The following is a 17023-nucleotide window of genomic DNA, read 5'->3' on the forward strand; positions in this document are numbered from 1 at the left end:
ATCCTAATAAAACAAGAAAAAATAAATGTAAATCTACAGCAATAAGATCGTACAATTAATCAAACAGAGTATATATATATAATATCTTCCTTTTTTTGTCTTTAAAGCCTTGCATCCAAGGCATTGAAAGGTATTAAAATTAAGTTCATTCACAGAACAAAAACAACTAATCTTGAATTGCTTGCAGATACTGCTAATTTTCATCTGTGTCTCTTTTTTTTTTTTTTTTTTTTTAATATAATATTTTGTATTCCGTATATTTTTTTTTTTTTATTAAAAAATGTGTTAAACGTGAAAATATGTGCAGAGGTTGTTCTTACTAGTGGTGTTTTTCAATGCACATTTTTTTTTGAATACGTAGTCTGTCATGCTTTGGAGGACAGGGAGCAAGAGAGCAGGGTCACAGGTTCTTCTCATAACTGACCCCCAAAAACGGGGATATGTAGGCAATTCTTAAATAATAATAAATGTCTGATAACCCAAAAAATGCTCCGAACTCTCCCTCCAAACACAAAAAAAAAAACACAAAAAAAAAAAAGGGAAAAAAAAAACCATGAGAACAAAACAAAAATATAAATGTTGTCTCATTTGCTTTTTTTTTTTTTTTATACTGCCCACTAAACAAAAAAAAAAAAAAAAACGCCTTAAGATAAAACTTATAAGGGTTAACCATGTGGGCAACGCAGCCCTCACTGCTTAGGGAGCAGCGGCGGAATTGACTCCAGTTCTCAGGGGCTCATTCTTGTCGCCACCGGCTTGGGCATCCTCTGAAAGGGTTAAAGAAGCCGCCTTGCCAGATAGCATATTGATATCCTGGGCCAAGCTCGATCCATTTGGCACCTCGTTACTGCAAGACAAGACAATAACATTAATCTTTGCTTGAATAACAATGAGCCTATAGTCTGTAAAACCATCACAATTAGAACTCCAGCTGCCAAGATCCTATTTTTCGTAATCAAAAGACGACACTGTGTTTGTAGAAGTCGATTTATTTTAAATCGATCAATCAATTAATCAATCCCATCAATATTAGATTGATGTAGGTCTGACTCGTAACACAACCATCTAAGGGTTTCTAAGAAATCCCCCCCCCCCATGATAAACCAGGGGCACTTACTCAGATCTGGTTACTGTGGTAATCTTCTTTGTTATCTATGCACTCTTTCCTTCTAAAATCAACTTTTAAAGTTATGCTAATGAGCCAGAGGAGCTCTAGGGGGTGTGACCAGAGCCCCTGTGTACCACAGCTTCACTGTGCACTTCCCCTCCCAATGTGTGAAATGACAGCAGCCAGAGAGAGAGGGAAGTGCCGAGGGAGACAGTATAACAGTCTGTGAAACTGATGATTTTAGAAGGAATAGATAACAAACCACAGTCATAGTGCCTGGGTCTATAAGTAAGTGTCCCTGGTTTATCATGATGGATTTTGATGGTAGATTTCCAGTAATGGGTCACAGTGATCCAGCGGCCAATAGATTGGCGAATATGTTATTTTTGTAGGATCCATGTCTGGTATTGCAGCAGAGTTCAATGCACTTTTCTGGCTGATGTATATAATGGTGCAAACCTTCGATTTACGATAACAAATCAAATCCCATGTTTCCTGTGTACAAAAAAAAAAAAAATCTACTGAATGTCAATTTATGTTGAAGATTTTCCATGCAGGATATAGCCTTAAAAAGGCTAAGCCGGATTGTAGAACACAGCGCTCTGTTATCTCTGGTACTGTCATTCATTGTCTACGAGAATGCGGGAGATGGCTGAGCACTACACTACATGATTTATTTTTTGCAGCGGTGCCAGCCTGTAAATGTTGCTTGCTGATAGGTGATAAAAATATAAACTTACCTGAAAGTCAAGGGTAACTCATGAGCCAGAACCTTGGCCTGTGGCTCCAGCTGTCCGTTCTCAACTTTAATGACATCTGATTTACTTTTAACACCCATGGGATGGCTCTCCTTAAGAGAAAATGGAAAAATAGATTAGATAATTTAATATGTAATAAAAATGGCAACAGTTTCTAAAATAACACATTTCATACCAATCCCCAATCATAAGCCCTGGATGACAGACAGACAAACAAGGACACGGGAATAGAAATAAATAGAGTATCTATTGTATATATGCTATTGGTCCTCACCATACTAAGCTCACGTGTCCTCTTCCCGATCTCCCTCTCCACCTGATGCAGCTCCAGGCTCAGCTGTTCATTGGATAACATGGTGGACCATTTGGCTGGTGGCGGAGGAGGGGGCTGCTGTTGGCTCCCCAGGGCGGACGACTCTCTCTGCACCAGCAGGCGGTTATTGGCAACCTATAACATAATGGATGAGATTTAATATATCATGGTGTACCCTGAAGATTATAATAGTGTAATGCATAGACATTGACCCATAAGGAGCGCTATTCACTCTGCAATTACTATTACTTTGTAAGTATCTCATTACACATGCTCATAGGGTAGTCAGACTACTAACTAATGCTAATACACATTTACTGTAAAGAGACCATTTGCTGCAAGAAGTGTACAAGCCACGTACCTGTGTCTGCTGACTGATCTGCTGGTTGAGCTGGTGTAACTCCATCCTCAGCTGTTCTCTCTCTGATGTAGGTAAAGGCTTGGGCATACGATCTCTGCAGGAGGAAACATGAACGCAAGTTATTATAAACTACAAAATTTTTATGTCAGTGTGTGGCTTCCAGAATAGTTCAGATTAAAAGGGTATAGGCTCAGAGTATAGATGCAGGGTCAACTTGCTCTAACACTAATGTTGTTACAATAGGATAAAGTCATGTTCCAATGCAGCATAGAGGGCAGCATAGAGGGCAGCATAGAGGGCAGCATAGAGGGCAGCATAGAGGGCAGCATAGGCTTTACAAGCTCCATGGTCAGGAAATGTCATTCATTAATGGAGTAATACAACAGTTAATCAAATGATCGCTCTGAACTTAAAGTAGTAGTAGATTGTCCAAGTAGTACCGGACCATTAGATGGGATAGCCGCTGTTAATTACCTCTCACTCAAATGTCCCTGAGGTGGAAGGTTTTGATGGGGAGAATATGGAGGAGCTCCCAGGCCGCCATGATTACTGTAGAGGCTGTAATCTGGTGAAAAAAGAACATATAATCAATTAGTAGTCAGCAAATAGAAGTAGCCCTGCAAAACGTAACATGATGTAATCATAGGTCTGCAGTATACCATACTTCACTCTCCTCTCATCAGACTTATTTTGCTTTTCTAAGCACCAGAGGAGCCTAACCATGTTCTCTGTAATGGCATAAGATACTTACATCAACAAGAACTATGCCTGAGCACTCCCTGGAGCACAGGGTTTATGTATAACAAGGAAGGATAATGGATTATAAGTATTGTGTAACACTTATTTCCCTGTGGTGCTGCTTCTGACAAAGGGGTCATATAAAGATTCAGTCCATTTTATACTTTAGCAGTGTGGAGTCACTTTTTAGTGATACAAAATTCTGCCCTTAGTCCATATCTACTATTTCCTATAACAATAGTCAGAAATTAAAAAAAAAAAAAAAAAAAAAAATGCAATTGGGAAAACCAGCAAATGTACAGAACACCATCCTGTTCACAACTGCATCTGGACTTTCCATTATACTCTCTGTATAAGGAGAGCGTAAAGGAAACTAAGAATAGAAGGTCAGTGCATGGCCTTCAATTCACCTTCCATTTCCCATGGACTTTAATTGAATCTTCTGTTATGCATCCTTCATTATTAGAAGGAAAAAAAGATGCAGGCCGCAGCGCTATTACCAATGTTAACAACATAATGTGTAACAAAATCTGATGAACACAAGTGTGAACTCAAGCTGCTTAGGAAAACGCACCAGTAATGCTTGATTTGGTAGTTGCACCTTGGCCTCCCAGTGCCGGCTGCATAAGACCAGACGGTTGGTACAAGTTCTTGGAGGTGCGGGAGATGGCACCAAAACGGGATACTGTGGGTCGGTCACCAAATGGGATGAGATCGTCCTCTCCTGCCTCGGGAGCTCTGCGCTGGAGTTCAAGGCGCTGATCCCTTAGGGTTTTGCTGTCTACATTCTGCAATGGGGAAAAATAAAAAGACAAACTTGAATAAAGATGGATTAGAAATAACCTCAGACTACTCACAACTAACAGCCAAACTAAATGGAAAACGATAGAAGGACTATTCCTCATGATACCAGGGACACTTACTCATAGATCCAGGCACCAAAGGGGGTAATCTTATTATCTCTTATCCAAGGTCTCCTTCCTTCTGAAATCAACTTTTAAAATGATGGTAATGAGACCAAGGGTATTAAAAGAGCCCTTCCATGCAGCACATTCACAGGCTGTTGCACTGGTTAAGCAGCACTTCCCCCTTCCACTGTGTGTTTAAAGTTCCTCTGCTTCAGTGAGATTACATCAGGCAGAGGGATGGGGAAGCGCTGAGGGAGGAGGAAGAGACATTGTAACAGTCTGTGAAGACATAGCTTGGAGGGGCTCTGTCAACAGCCCCAGAAGCCCTTCTGGCTCATTAGCATAATTATAAAAGTTGATTTTAGAAAGGCCACAGACATGGATAACAAAACATAAGAAGATTACCAGAGTCACTGTGCCTGGATTTATGAGTAAGGGATCCTGGTTTATCATGATGGATTTGGATGGTAAATTTCCCTTAAAAAGAAGGAAAAGGTTCCCACAGCACCATCTATCCGTGGTTAATCTACCACTAAAAGCCACTGATGGCTGATCGCTGCAGTCAAAACTTTTGTGCATCTCTCTTCTATGTCTCTCACCTTATATTAAATAGGTTCACATAAATCCAGGGCAAGATGTAACAGAAGGACTATTCACAGTCCCTTGTTGTGGCCCCAAAGCGATTTGTGTGCATGTGGCCTAACTGCAAATACCCTGATATGTGCAGTTAGGCCACATGCACACAAACCGCTTTGGGGCCACAACAAGGGGCCACAACAAGGGACCACCGCCCCACTGTCACAGGCAAGTACTACTCCCCCACCGAAGACCACAAAACCGGTCTGCAAATTCAAGTAGTGATAGGACTTGCTCTTTTATTTGTGGCTTCATACACAGGAGCTTACAGAAGTAAATAAGGCCGTGTGCTAGTCATGGAAACAACGGCTAGCACAGGGCAATTATACATTTGTGTGCATGATGTCTTATTGAGAAAAAAAAACTATAAAGAGAAAGTGATAAGAAATTCACTCAAACAATCTTCAAAATACACTATACATACATATATACATACAGAGAGAGAGAGAGCGCTATGACCTGTTAAAGGGGTTATCCAAATTAAATTATATGGAAGGAGTTTGGGGGTGCAACTTCCTAAACCTTGATGATGCACCATTTCAAGGATGAGTGCAAGTACAGCAGCCTCTTTGGGATGTACACATCTGTTTGCAATTGGCTTGTACAGGCAGTCCCCGGGTTACATACAAGATGGGGTCCGGAGGTTTGTTCTTAAGTTGAATTTGTATGCAATTCAATTTTTCTTTTGTCCCAGTGACAATTGCAGTTTCAAAATTTTTGCTGTAATTGGACCAAGGATTATCAATAAAGCTTCATTACAGACACCTTACAGCTGATCATTGTAGTCTGGGACTATAGTAAAGCATAGTAGAGCTTCACCAGAGGTCACAGTGGGCAGAGGGGTCCGTCTGAAACTATGGGTTGTCTGTAAGTCGGGTGTCCTTAAAGGGGTATTCTCGTCTGAACATTCACATTCAGTTTCATTAATCGGCCATATATAAACATTTCTTCAATTAGATGTTATTAAAAAAAATGTTCCTGTGTGAAGATAATTTCTCATAAATGTTGCCATGTTGTCCCTTAGAAACGAGATAGCTTCCTCGGATACGGCCACCTCTACTGGAGAGATTGCACAAAGAAATAAATTGTTTTTGTATATGAAATGTCCGGGGAGTTGCTGCAGGTCCTACAGCCATCCTGTGGTAATGATAGCTGAATCCTGGTGGTCCGGCAGGGCTCTATAGCGCATGTCAGGCCACCGCTGCCAGAGTGTGAGGTGGTCGTATCCGAGGAAGCTATCTCGTTTCTAAGGTACAACATGACTACATTTATGAGAAATTATCTTCACACAGGAACATTTTTTTTATTAATATCCAATTGAAGAAATGTTTATATATGGCAAATGAATTTAATTAAATGTAAATGCCCTGATGGGAATACCCCTTTAGGTAGGGGACCGCCTGTACTTTTTGTAGCTGCAGTGTCCTAAACACTGAAGAGCCTGCAGTGCTCCAATGAACATCAGAAATCCTTCCATAAATATGGCAGAGGTCTTCATGGGTCCATCGATGATGGGTTCAATAGGGATGGTCTTTCCCTAATGACACTCAACAATTCTGGCTGGGTAACCCCGTTAACAAGGGCCTAGGAGACTCATTTCTACTTACAGCTACCTCCACACAGCCTCCAGCAGAAACGTCTTTGGGTTTTGCGTCTTTGGTCCCGATGTAGGACCCGATAGTGTCGCAGGACCAGGGCGAGTACTGGCTGTAGTCGTTCCCTTTGTACTTCCCAGATCCTTTCAGCTCCTCGTCAAGATACTATGGGAAGAAAAGACAATGCGTTATCAAGTATTATTTACAGAGACCCCAATCAAAGTAAATTACAGATGATGAATTTAGGCCGATTACTCTACCTCATCTGGATGGAAGGTTTGAGTCAGAGTAGGTGAAGGAGCGAACGGCGGCGGGGAGATCACTTTTCTCTCCTCGAGTTGAGCCATGATCTCCTTGCGACGGCGATGAAGATCATCCAGGCTGGGGTGGGGTTGTGTTTGATGCTGAGGAGGCAGACGAGTATAGGACTCCTACATATAATACATGTACAAATTACGATATGAAAAGGAAAGAACGGAGGTCCAAAAAAATTGATATTAATAACGATATCGAAGAAGTGGCATTCAGAGGCTTCCAGATATATAACATACTCTACTTGGTTCACATACATATGTACTGCTACTAATACGTAACAAAAATAATAGACTGCAAGGACTAACATACCCTGTTGTAGGGTGGTCTTATTTGTCCTGGGTGAGCTGGAACAGGATAATAGCCTTCTACTTGTTGGTACCTCTCCCGAGGGTCCGGCACATAGGGTGACCCTGCAGCAGGTGCGGCATCCAGAAGCTCTTCCCTCTGGTAGGATTGCGGACCAGAAGGGTATACACGGCGGCCATCGTAGTGTGGGGGGTACATAGGTTGGCTCATGGGAGAGTACTGCTGAGTGGGTGTTGTGTACTGTGCGCCAACCATCCTGTCTTGTAAATAGGAGGGATAGTGTTCGAGGTAGGTAGGGGAAGATTCCTGGGCCGATGGCTGAGGTCTTACAAAGCGGGAAACAGGCTGTTGGTAATAAACACCTGTCAAGGAGAGTACAAACAGGTATTAATAAATACACATATCATAAAAACACTGTCTTACTTACTCTATAACGTTCTGATACATCATACCAATCTCAAAGTTATAGTTTAAATAATATTTATCATTAGGGCCCTTTTACTGTGACCCAAACAACTTCTGAGAACGGAAAACAGCTGATTGATAACCCCAGCACCTTAAGGCCAGGGATCCACAACAGTAGTCAGTCCTGGACCATGCGCTGGCTGCATTATACAGACCTACCACAGGGCAGAGGACTGGAATAATTGCAATGTAGTGATATATCATGTAGGAAGGTTAGGTTTCATGTATGTATGTATGTATGTATGTATGTATGTATGGATGTATGTATGGAGGCCATCTATGGTACCTGGTGACACAATTTGAGTTTTTCCAAATAAAATCTGCACATAAGTAAAAATGAGAGTCAAAAGAGGTTATGTCATGAGTGCAATGCTGCAAAGCACATCAGGGAAGGCATGCAGAGCCTTTCATCTACTTACTTGGTGGGTAGGGCACAGGTTCAAATGAAGGGCCCCCACCCCTTGGGTCAGGGTAAAAGATATCAGTCTGAGGGGGAGCGTAAATCTGGGAGCCCCGGGGAACCATCTGTATCTGCTTAGACACAGGCAGAGGTGGGAGATCACCGGAAACACGTTGAGGAGGAGGGTGAGAACTGACTGGTAAGGCAGGCATGGAGGTCTTGGGGACGGAGTCGAGTCTAAAAAGTAGATATAAAAAAAAAAATTAAGTCAAATTTTTGCTAAATGCGAATAAAAAGAAAAAAGAAGTTAAAACATAAATAAAGCATACGTACAATTCTGGGGGAGATCCGGGAGCACTGTTACTTAGATGATCCAATTTCACGGGCTTCATAACAGATTCGTAGCCAGAGTCTGTACTCCGGGGAATGAGCTGGGTCACGGAGCTCCCTGGCACAATTCCATTGGGAAGGGCACCTTGTTTCCGGTTAGGTAAATCCATGGGCCCGTCATCTGGATGCATTGCCCCAGTGGGCAACCCTACTTCATTAAGTTGACCAAGCGAGGCACTCAACGGCCGCCGAGGAACCAAGCGTTTGTTCATTTTTCTAAATCTAGAAGGAAAAATTAAGAATTTTATTATGTTGAAATTTGAAGAAAAGCGACACCAAGTTATTATAATTTTATTAAAGAAATGGAAATAATAGTTTCATTTTTTACATTTATTCGCAACATTTGAGGAAATATTAAAACATGATAGAAATTCCCACTGTTGGCCACAAGAGGGAGCTTCAACTGGTCCCAGCATATTGTGCCTTAAAGGGAACCTGTCAGGATGATTTGGGACGCTCAACCACCCACAGGTCTTTAGTGTTAGTCCTAAAACTGCATGTAGGAATTTTCTCCATGGGTGCTTTAAAAAAAACAACTATTATAACTATTGCGTTCCAGAGGTCTTGGCGCTTGCACGTTGTGGCAAGTGCCGGCAGCGTAGTACAAACCGGCGTCACTGCAGAGGTGTCGCACCCATTATCTCAGCTTAATTGAAGAAACGCAAGGGGAGGCGCTGGTGAAGAGAGCTCCGAGTGCTGATGTGCCTCCTTGGATTTACATCTAGGTTGTATATATGTGACAGCTGTCACACAGGTCCATGTGGTACTTTAGTTGTTTCATGGTCCCAAATTGACCTGACAGGTTCTCTTTAAAGGGGTTGTCACAAGATTAAAAAACATGGGTGTTTGCTACCGTACCATAAGTATTGCAAACCGCTCCATTTATTAGCACAAACCATGGACAGGTGAGGAACAGTTTTAGAGGGGAGGGGGGGGGGGGGGGGGGGCAGTCAAGTTAAATTAATATTTTTTATTTTCAAGATTTTTTTGGGCAGCATTCCCTTTAAAGTCTGCATGTCCCCTGTTCTGACACATGTCGCTGATGGATCTTTTCTTACAGTTTTGCATGGAGCTATTCCAGAATTATTCTTCACAGAACCCGATTACTGGGAGTTACCATATTACTGGTTTTGGAAGTATCAGACTTGGTCAGCAATTTTTGCATTATTTTTAAAGCCCCTCTCACATGGCTGCACAGATAGCAGCCAGATCAGGACCGCAATACAAGTCTATGGCACCCGATAACTGTGCAGTGAGCACACCGTGTCCCACTGCAATGTCACCAAGCTGGACGACCGCTCAGCTTTCAATGGAGAAGGGAGGGGTGAGGAGCACTCATTCCACCCCCCCCCCCCCCTCCCTTCTCCACCCAGGACCATCAAGCACACGGCCATGTGAATATGAGCCAAGCCTAGGGACAAAGTTCTAGGAGGAATTACAGACAAATTGTGCCATGTTGATAAAAACAAAAACCACAAAAAACTAACTCTATGGTTACAGGAAGGAAGCAGGAGATTTGGAACCGATATTATAGAACTGTGTCGTTTCTAGGAAGTCTCTTACTTTTCCAACTCTTCTTGAGAGTGAGCGAAGGTGCAGCTGGCCCCACGGGGGCATCCTCCCCGCTGCTTCATGTCCCTGCACATGTAAGTCTTGTACTTGCTGTGCTGCGGAGGCTGCGCCAAAAAATACAAAGAAGGTTATGACAGATGGACGCCACGGCTCCCTGCAAGTAACCAAAAAACACTGGGGGGACATTGCTATCATAGAGAAAACATACAGACGCCATACAATCCACTTCACATGACTATTACAGGCAGTCCCCGGGTTACATACAAGATAAGGTCTGTAGGTTTGTTCTTAAGTTGAATTTGTATGCAAGTCAGAACTGTATATTTTATCATTGTAATCCCAGCCAGAACTTTTTTGGTCTCTGTGACAATTGGGTTTTAAAAATGTTGGGTTGTCATAAGAATCAATATTATCACTAAAGCTTCATTGCAGACACATTTGGTAACTGTTTCAGCTGATCATTGTAGCCTAGGACTAAAGTACAGTAAAAATTACCAATATCCAGAGGTCCCTTTGTAACTATGGGTCGTATGCAAGTCGAGTGTTCTTAAATAGGGGACCACCTGTATATGGTATACAGGGATAATGACGCCAAGCTCAAAATTACTCTAGAAATCTCCACTAGTTCAATTGCTTCTTGGGACATTGTTTCTATGCAAAGTAACCTGAGGGGCTCCGGCTCCACAGAGTTCAATGTACATTTGCATGATTTTTAAAACCATTATTTCTTAAAAACGAGGACATAAGAAGCATAAAGAAGAGAGGAAACCGCTAGAGGGGAAACACTCCAGTATGTCAGGGTGCTTGGTTTATAATCCTTCATCGTGGTGGTAGATTTCCTTTAAAGGACATGTACCTACAGGATGAAGGACTGTGAGCAAATAAATCTGAGGAGCTCCAGGCTCCATAGATGTTTATGGACCCCGGAGCCCCTCAGGCTCATTTGCATACAGTCTTTCATCCTGTTGGTAGATGCCCTTTAACTCTCACGCTACAGGCTTTACCGGGGCTTGAGTGGTTTTCCCCCACTTTAAAGCCCCCTCCCCCCACTTTCCCCAGGTCTCAATGTTCCCCATACACGCCCTCCGCCCCATTCACATCTATGGAACTAACAAAATATCCATCTTTGGCACTGTCACAAAAGGTTAATTAATGTACATTAAGAATTCTAAGAATTTACAACAACATTAAAGGAAATCTACCACTTGAAGTGGCAGGTATAAGAGGGAACTACCGAGCACCAGATCAGGGCCATAAAGTTTAAAAAGTGTTTTAAACAGCGATACTGCGGTTTAAAACACTAACAAAACTAAGCTCCGGCACCAGCTCACCCTCAGCTGGTGCTCGGTAGTTCCCTCTTATACCTGCCACTTCAAGTGGTAGGTTTCCTTTAATGAACAACATTAATTTGAAATCCCTTTTAACTGTACATCCACATACTGACAACATTTAGCAGTTTATGCATAGATTTAAAGGGGTAGCGCGGGTATTTCCAGTTATCCTACAAAACGCTATTTGGGGACGGAGAGCGAGGGCACAACTCCTGGGACCCTCACAAATCACCAGAATGGGCGATCCTTGTACCCCAAAGTAAATAAAGCGGCTGGTCACCCACACAGCAGCTCTATTCACTACTATGGGATACCAGAAGATTGCCCAGTACTGTTCTCTAATATCTCCATCCGGACCCGATCTATTCCGCTTTCCCTGATGCATATACTGAATGTATAGTATTACTAGATCCTTAGATTGTATGTACGTTTATTCTACATATCAAACTCTAAAATAACGTCATTAAATGAGGAAAACAAACAAACACTTTCATTGTCAGAAATGGCCACCTATTGCTTTGGTTTGGAGGCATCGGTCTTAACATTACGAGATGTGCATTACTACAATATATTCACACTGGCCGCATCACTCCTGCGCTCTGATGTCTGCTAACAATGGCCTACAGACACCATCACTGCCCCCGCAAGGGAATAATATCACTAGATAATGAAATTCCCCATGATATATCCAGCGATCCTCCAAACCAAAATATGCATTATAAAAATAATAACAGAAGTAAAGTACACCAGAGGAGCACAGGATCATTCATCCGGACGTACAAGCAGCCCGGGATAGCGGATACACTCCCTCCTGTGAAATTTCCTCAAAAGTCATTATTTCTGCAATATTAAACAATAAACTAGAGAAAGAAGCCTACAGGAGGGGACTGGAAAGTGCAGTTACAGTTTTCTATTTGCAGCCCTGTACAGTTCTCTAGTGACACAAGGCTCCTGATAAACACATGAAATCTTACAATCCTGATGCATTGCAATTTTTAATTTTTTTTTTAAATGGACTTCCAAAGAAATCCGGTTCTTGGAGACACTTGTAGTTTATAGTGTGGTACCTGGATCATGTGGTAGCTCCGAGCCTCGCTCACCTGCTGCTGGTCAGTCCCCTTCTTGCTGTGGTTCTGGATGTAATCCACCAGCCCATGTACAACAGTCTTCACAGCCACAAGACCGTTCTCCAGCTGCTCCCATGTTGGAGGTGGAGCATCTAAAAGGCAAGATTAACCACTATTAACTACTAGTGCATTACATCACTTCAGTGATGGACCGTGAGGGTCCCGATTACCCTGCCCACACAATGTGGTTGACCCCGAGGGCCCCGCCCACACAGTGAGTCTCGATTACCCCACCCACACACAGTGATTGACCGTGAGGGTCCAGATTACCCTGCCCACACACAGTGATTGACAGTGAGGGTCCCGATTACCCTTCCCACACACAGTGATTGATAGTGAGGGTCCCGATTACCCCGCCCACACACAGTGATTGATAGTGACAGTCCCGATTACCCCGCACACACACAGTGATTGACAGTGAGGGTCCCGATTACCCTTCCCACACACAGTGATTGTTAGTGACAGTCCCGATTACCCCGCACACACACAGTGATTGACTGTGAGGGTCCCTATTACCCCGCCCCCACACACTGATTAACCGTGAGGGCCCCGATTGCCTCGCCCACGAAGTGACAGTCCCGATTACTCCACCCACACACACTGATTGATAGTGAGGGTCCCGATTAGACCCGCCCATACACAGTGATTGACAGTGAGGGTCCCGATTACCCCACCCACACACAGTGATTGATAGTGAGGGTCCCGATTAGACCCGCCCATACACAGTGATTGACAGTGAGGGTCCCGATTACCCTGCCCACACACAGTGATTGATAGTGAGGGTCCCGATTAGACCCGCCCGTACACAGTGATTGACAGAGAGGGTCCCGATTACCCTGCCCACACACAGTGATTGATAGTGAGGGTCCCGATTAGATCCGCCCATACACAGTGATTGACAGTGAGGGTCCCGATTACCCTGCCCACACACAGTGATTGATAGTGAGGGTCCCGATTACCCTGCCCACACACAGTGATTGACAGTGATAACTTTTTTCACATGGGTAACTTACCAGGACTTGGATCTATATTTGCCAGCAGCTCTAGGTGAGGTCGTAGTCTGTTCAGATTGGCCGGGTCTCCAGTCCTCTGCAGAGCAATGGTCAGTTCCTGGACACTCTGAGCAAACGAGGCCGGGGTCTGCAACTTAACAAATATTTTCTTGTAATAAATTAACTAGTGTGTAGGTTATTCTATTCATATAAACACCAAGTTACAACTTCATTTAAGAAAGTTAAATCAAGTGTGAACATCTACCAAAGTAGGGTGGGGGTGTACACAAAATTATACAAAATTTGGGGCACATTTAATGAAAAAGCAGAAATGAAGCTGTTACCTTGTCAATAATGGACTGCATATGGGATTTATGAGATTGATCCCCATAAAGAAGAGAGGACCACTGATCGGGAGCGATGCGCAGGCCGGCCTCCATTGCTATCTGCACAATTTGAGAATCATGCTCTCTGCGCAATGCTTCGTAAGTGCGAAACTCCTCCTTCAGCTGCATCAAGGAGGAATCCTCATCACGCTTTGTGACCTGAAATTAACGGGAAAGGGTTAATAGTTTAGAAACAAACAGAGCATCTACATAATTTAATTGGGTAGTGTAGGACTCGGTACCCTACAGTCAGTGCAGATTCCCAACTTACCTTAAAGCAAGAGGCTCTATACAACAGCTGGACAACATGCCCAATGCTAGTTTTCGAGGCTTGAGGAAAGCGCGGTTCCAGTCTTTGCACCACAAACAATACCAGGACCTTCCGTGACAGAGCGGATCCATCTTCCAGAGCCAGGAGGACAAGCTTCAAGGCTTCTTCCTGCATGGCTGGGGTGTGGAGAAGCAGGCGAGACATGCAGTCAGACAACTTGTAGAGGGTTTGAGAAGAGCATGTTTTATAGTAAAAGATGGAGATCAGAGGCCAAGGGTATTTAAGGGTTTTCCATGTTCACAAAACCAATGACATATCCTCAGAATAAGATAAGTATCAGACCAGGAGACATCTGACAAGCCAGAACCCCCCAAAAAAAAAAAAAAAAAAAAAAAAAAAACACCCGATAAAATGGCTTAAAACAAACACCAATAAAAATCCTGTATTACCTGGTCCTAGGAACTGGCAGCCGCGGGCGCGTACAGCCGCCCATAGATTGGAGGAAAGTTGTTGTGGGTTCTGGTGTTGCAGTATAAGCTCAGTGACTGTCCGCTCTCCCAGCGACCGCGCTGCTCTCATTGCCCGAATCCGTCCTTCTTCTTCCACCAGTTGGCAATGAACAAGCGTCACCAGTTTGCGCTGCATGGGGCGGCTGAGCACACTCTGCGTGGTGCTGTTCAGACCGACACCTGAAAGGTGAAAATTACAACCGTTTAATTGAGGTGTCACTACTGGTTACAGACTCAACACCCTAATGCTACATTCACATGATGGAGAGGAGCGCTGCTCCCGTACGGCGCCGTGAGGTCATAGAAGTGTATGGGGGACGTATATATGCCGTAAATACGTTGGCCAAATATACGTCCCCAATACGTTCGTTTGAATGTAGCCTAAAACTAATAAGGAATATCCCCAAAGTGCAGGGGTTTGTAGAAATCCTACCGGGAGCACAGGGTTGGTCCCAAGTATTTCAGTTATCCCCTATTCACAGGAAAGGGAGTAACTAGCTGATCTGTAGGGATCCGCTGATGAGAAGAACAAGACCCCCAGGTCTCCAGAGAACGGGGATCCTGTTCTCACTAATGGATGGAGCAGGAAGATGAACATGTGTCCTGCTTCCCCATTTGCGGTCTATGGGAGCGGTTGGAGATTTAGGAGTACTGTGCTGTGCCTGTGGTTGGGCAATTGCTTAAATACTTGGGACAATCCCATTAAGCCTCTGCTGGATCTGCTCCACCTTTGGCCGAGTAAGACTTAATCACATTGCAGATGGGACACAACAGGAAGACCCCTGCTACATCTAGTTGTCCTACACGTAAAGGGTCATGATGCTTTTCACAGCTTTAAAAGGGAGTTTACCCCCTCTCCCGCTGCTATATACAGCTGTCCCCGCTGTGTAATGCACATTGCAGGTTGTATCAAACCCTAGGAGTACAGCAGGAGGCATGGAGAGGTGAGAGGGACAGCAGGCTTTGTATTGTAACCACTGTATGCATGATACATCTGCGGATTACTTCTAATACACCACCATAGCCAGGGGCAGAGGTGTGTACAATGTATTAAGTAACTGGTGACAGACAGTTATTTGCAAAAAAAAGCTAAAAATAAAAGAAAAATGACTCCACTATTTTTAGAAACCAATTATGTAATTCTTGCATCTTTTGGGAAGTGGAAGCGTGATGCTCTTCCAATAAAGACAACTAATAGGACACAAACAGGACCCAAAACATTGCTAGACCCTCAAGATCTGGGCTGCAGAATCCACTTTCAATACAATATACACTCACTGGTGACATCATGAAGACTACTTACGTCCTGATAGACAGGAGTCACCTGTCCAGGGTCTCCATGCTGGCAGAGTCTCGCCAGTATTACATTACTTAGGCCGTCCACCATGTAATACGACATTTCCCCTACATAAGCCATGGCTGGCCGCAGCTTACCCCAGCAACATCAGCTGCTATCCTGTACTGCCAGGACAGGGACCTGGAGGGGTAAGCCGATCCCCCCTGGTGTTTCTAATGAGACAACACTTTCAACACTATGATATCATTTCAGGAGTCAGCAGCTGATACAAAACTCCAAACCTCGTCCATTGAGTATCCAGCGACAACCAGATCACATCATACACATGGTATATATGATTTACGTATGTTCCAGTCATTGGTCAAGTCACGAATAAGTATCTAACTTTTGGTCTATTTATATAAAGACTACATATCATGGAGGGAATTTATCTCATACAATCTATAGGGTGCAAGGGATTGCGCTCACCTTTGCGTGTCCGTCTATGCAATAAGATTGCAGTAAGTCTGTTGGATGCTGAGGGGCCAAGACTCTTCCACGGAAACAAAACAACCTCTTATCACGCAATGTCACACTAAAACTTGCCATTTTTTTTTTCTGGCACAAAGTCCTTAAAGGGGTTCTCCGTCATTGCAAATTGCATAGCAAAGGACCCAACTTACTGATTGGTGGGGATCTCATCGATGGGACCCCCCACGGATCTCAAGATCCCCTGTCATGCTCAAGATGCAGAGAGCAGCCGGTTGTGCATGCATCAGTCATCTCGAACGCAACAGTTCACAAGGTCTGTGGGGGGCTCAATCACTGAGGCCCCCCCACCAATCGGAAAGTTAGGCCCTATCCCAACTTTCTATCACTGGGGAACCCCTTTAAATTAATATCCTCGAAATTCTCCCATTTTTTTGAGGAGTTAAAGCTAAAGAAGAGGACATGGGGTTATAGTGTAGATGGCCCACAATAGGCTCTGTACATTAGTGACATCTCCTACCTCTGGCTGTACTCAGGGGCTTCAGGTACAGCGCCAGCTCCTCCACACACTTTCGGGCCTCCTCATAGTGCTTGGTGTCTTCAGCTCCACTAAACAGAGTAACTGGCTGCTGCTCAGGAACCTGCAAAATACACACATGGATGTAGGATGAGAGGACATTGTGATACTTGTGATTATCTGATACAAAGTTTAAAGAAAAGCAGTCAGGGTAAGGTGGGACGGTACCACCCACAAGTCCCTGTGCACGTGTTATGAAG

General features: G+C 43.8%; 1 protein-coding gene across 5 annotated transcripts in view; it reads right to left on the reverse strand.

The window, feature by feature from the left end:
* Nucleotides 1-213: 213 nt before the first annotated feature.
* The window catches only part of RC3H1 (ring finger and CCCH-type domains 1), a 39447-nt gene continuing 22637 nt past the window's right edge, over nucleotides 214-17023 (reverse strand). For 2 of the 5 annotated variants that reach the window (XM_072128911.1, XM_072128912.1), the window contains exons 3-20: nucleotides 16767-16887; nucleotides 14422-14661; nucleotides 13973-14148; nucleotides 13660-13860; nucleotides 13337-13469; nucleotides 12264-12415; nucleotides 9857-9969; nucleotides 8237-8515; nucleotides 7923-8140; nucleotides 7042-7400; nucleotides 6678-6848; nucleotides 6430-6582; nucleotides 3853-4066; nucleotides 3015-3105; nucleotides 2541-2634; nucleotides 2141-2314; nucleotides 1849-1958; nucleotides 214-847 (exon numbers count right to left, since the gene is read on the reverse strand). In XM_072128911.1, the coding sequence (XP_071985012.1) occupies nucleotides 697-847; nucleotides 1849-1958; nucleotides 2141-2314; nucleotides 2541-2634; nucleotides 3015-3105; nucleotides 3853-4066; nucleotides 6430-6582; nucleotides 6678-6848; nucleotides 7042-7400; nucleotides 7923-8140; nucleotides 8237-8515; nucleotides 9857-9969; nucleotides 12264-12415; nucleotides 13337-13469; nucleotides 13660-13860; nucleotides 13973-14148; nucleotides 14422-14661; nucleotides 16767-16887 (3150 nt within the window). In that variant the 3' untranslated portion in view covers nucleotides 214-696. The remainder of the gene's footprint in view (nucleotides 848-1848; nucleotides 1959-2140; nucleotides 2315-2540; nucleotides 2635-3014; nucleotides 3106-3852; nucleotides 4067-6429; nucleotides 6583-6677; nucleotides 6849-7041; nucleotides 7401-7922; nucleotides 8141-8236; nucleotides 8516-9856; nucleotides 9970-12263; nucleotides 12416-13336; nucleotides 13470-13659; nucleotides 13861-13972; nucleotides 14149-14421; nucleotides 14662-16766; nucleotides 16888-17023) is intronic. The other 3 variants (XM_072128914.1, XM_072128913.1, XM_072128915.1) reach the window with 3 other exon arrangements.

The sequence above is a fragment of the Engystomops pustulosus genome, chromosome 10 (assembly GCF_040894005.1).
Source record: "Engystomops pustulosus chromosome 10, aEngPut4.maternal, whole genome shotgun sequence".
Lineage (NCBI taxonomy): Eukaryota > Metazoa > Chordata > Amphibia > Anura > Leptodactylidae > Engystomops > Engystomops pustulosus.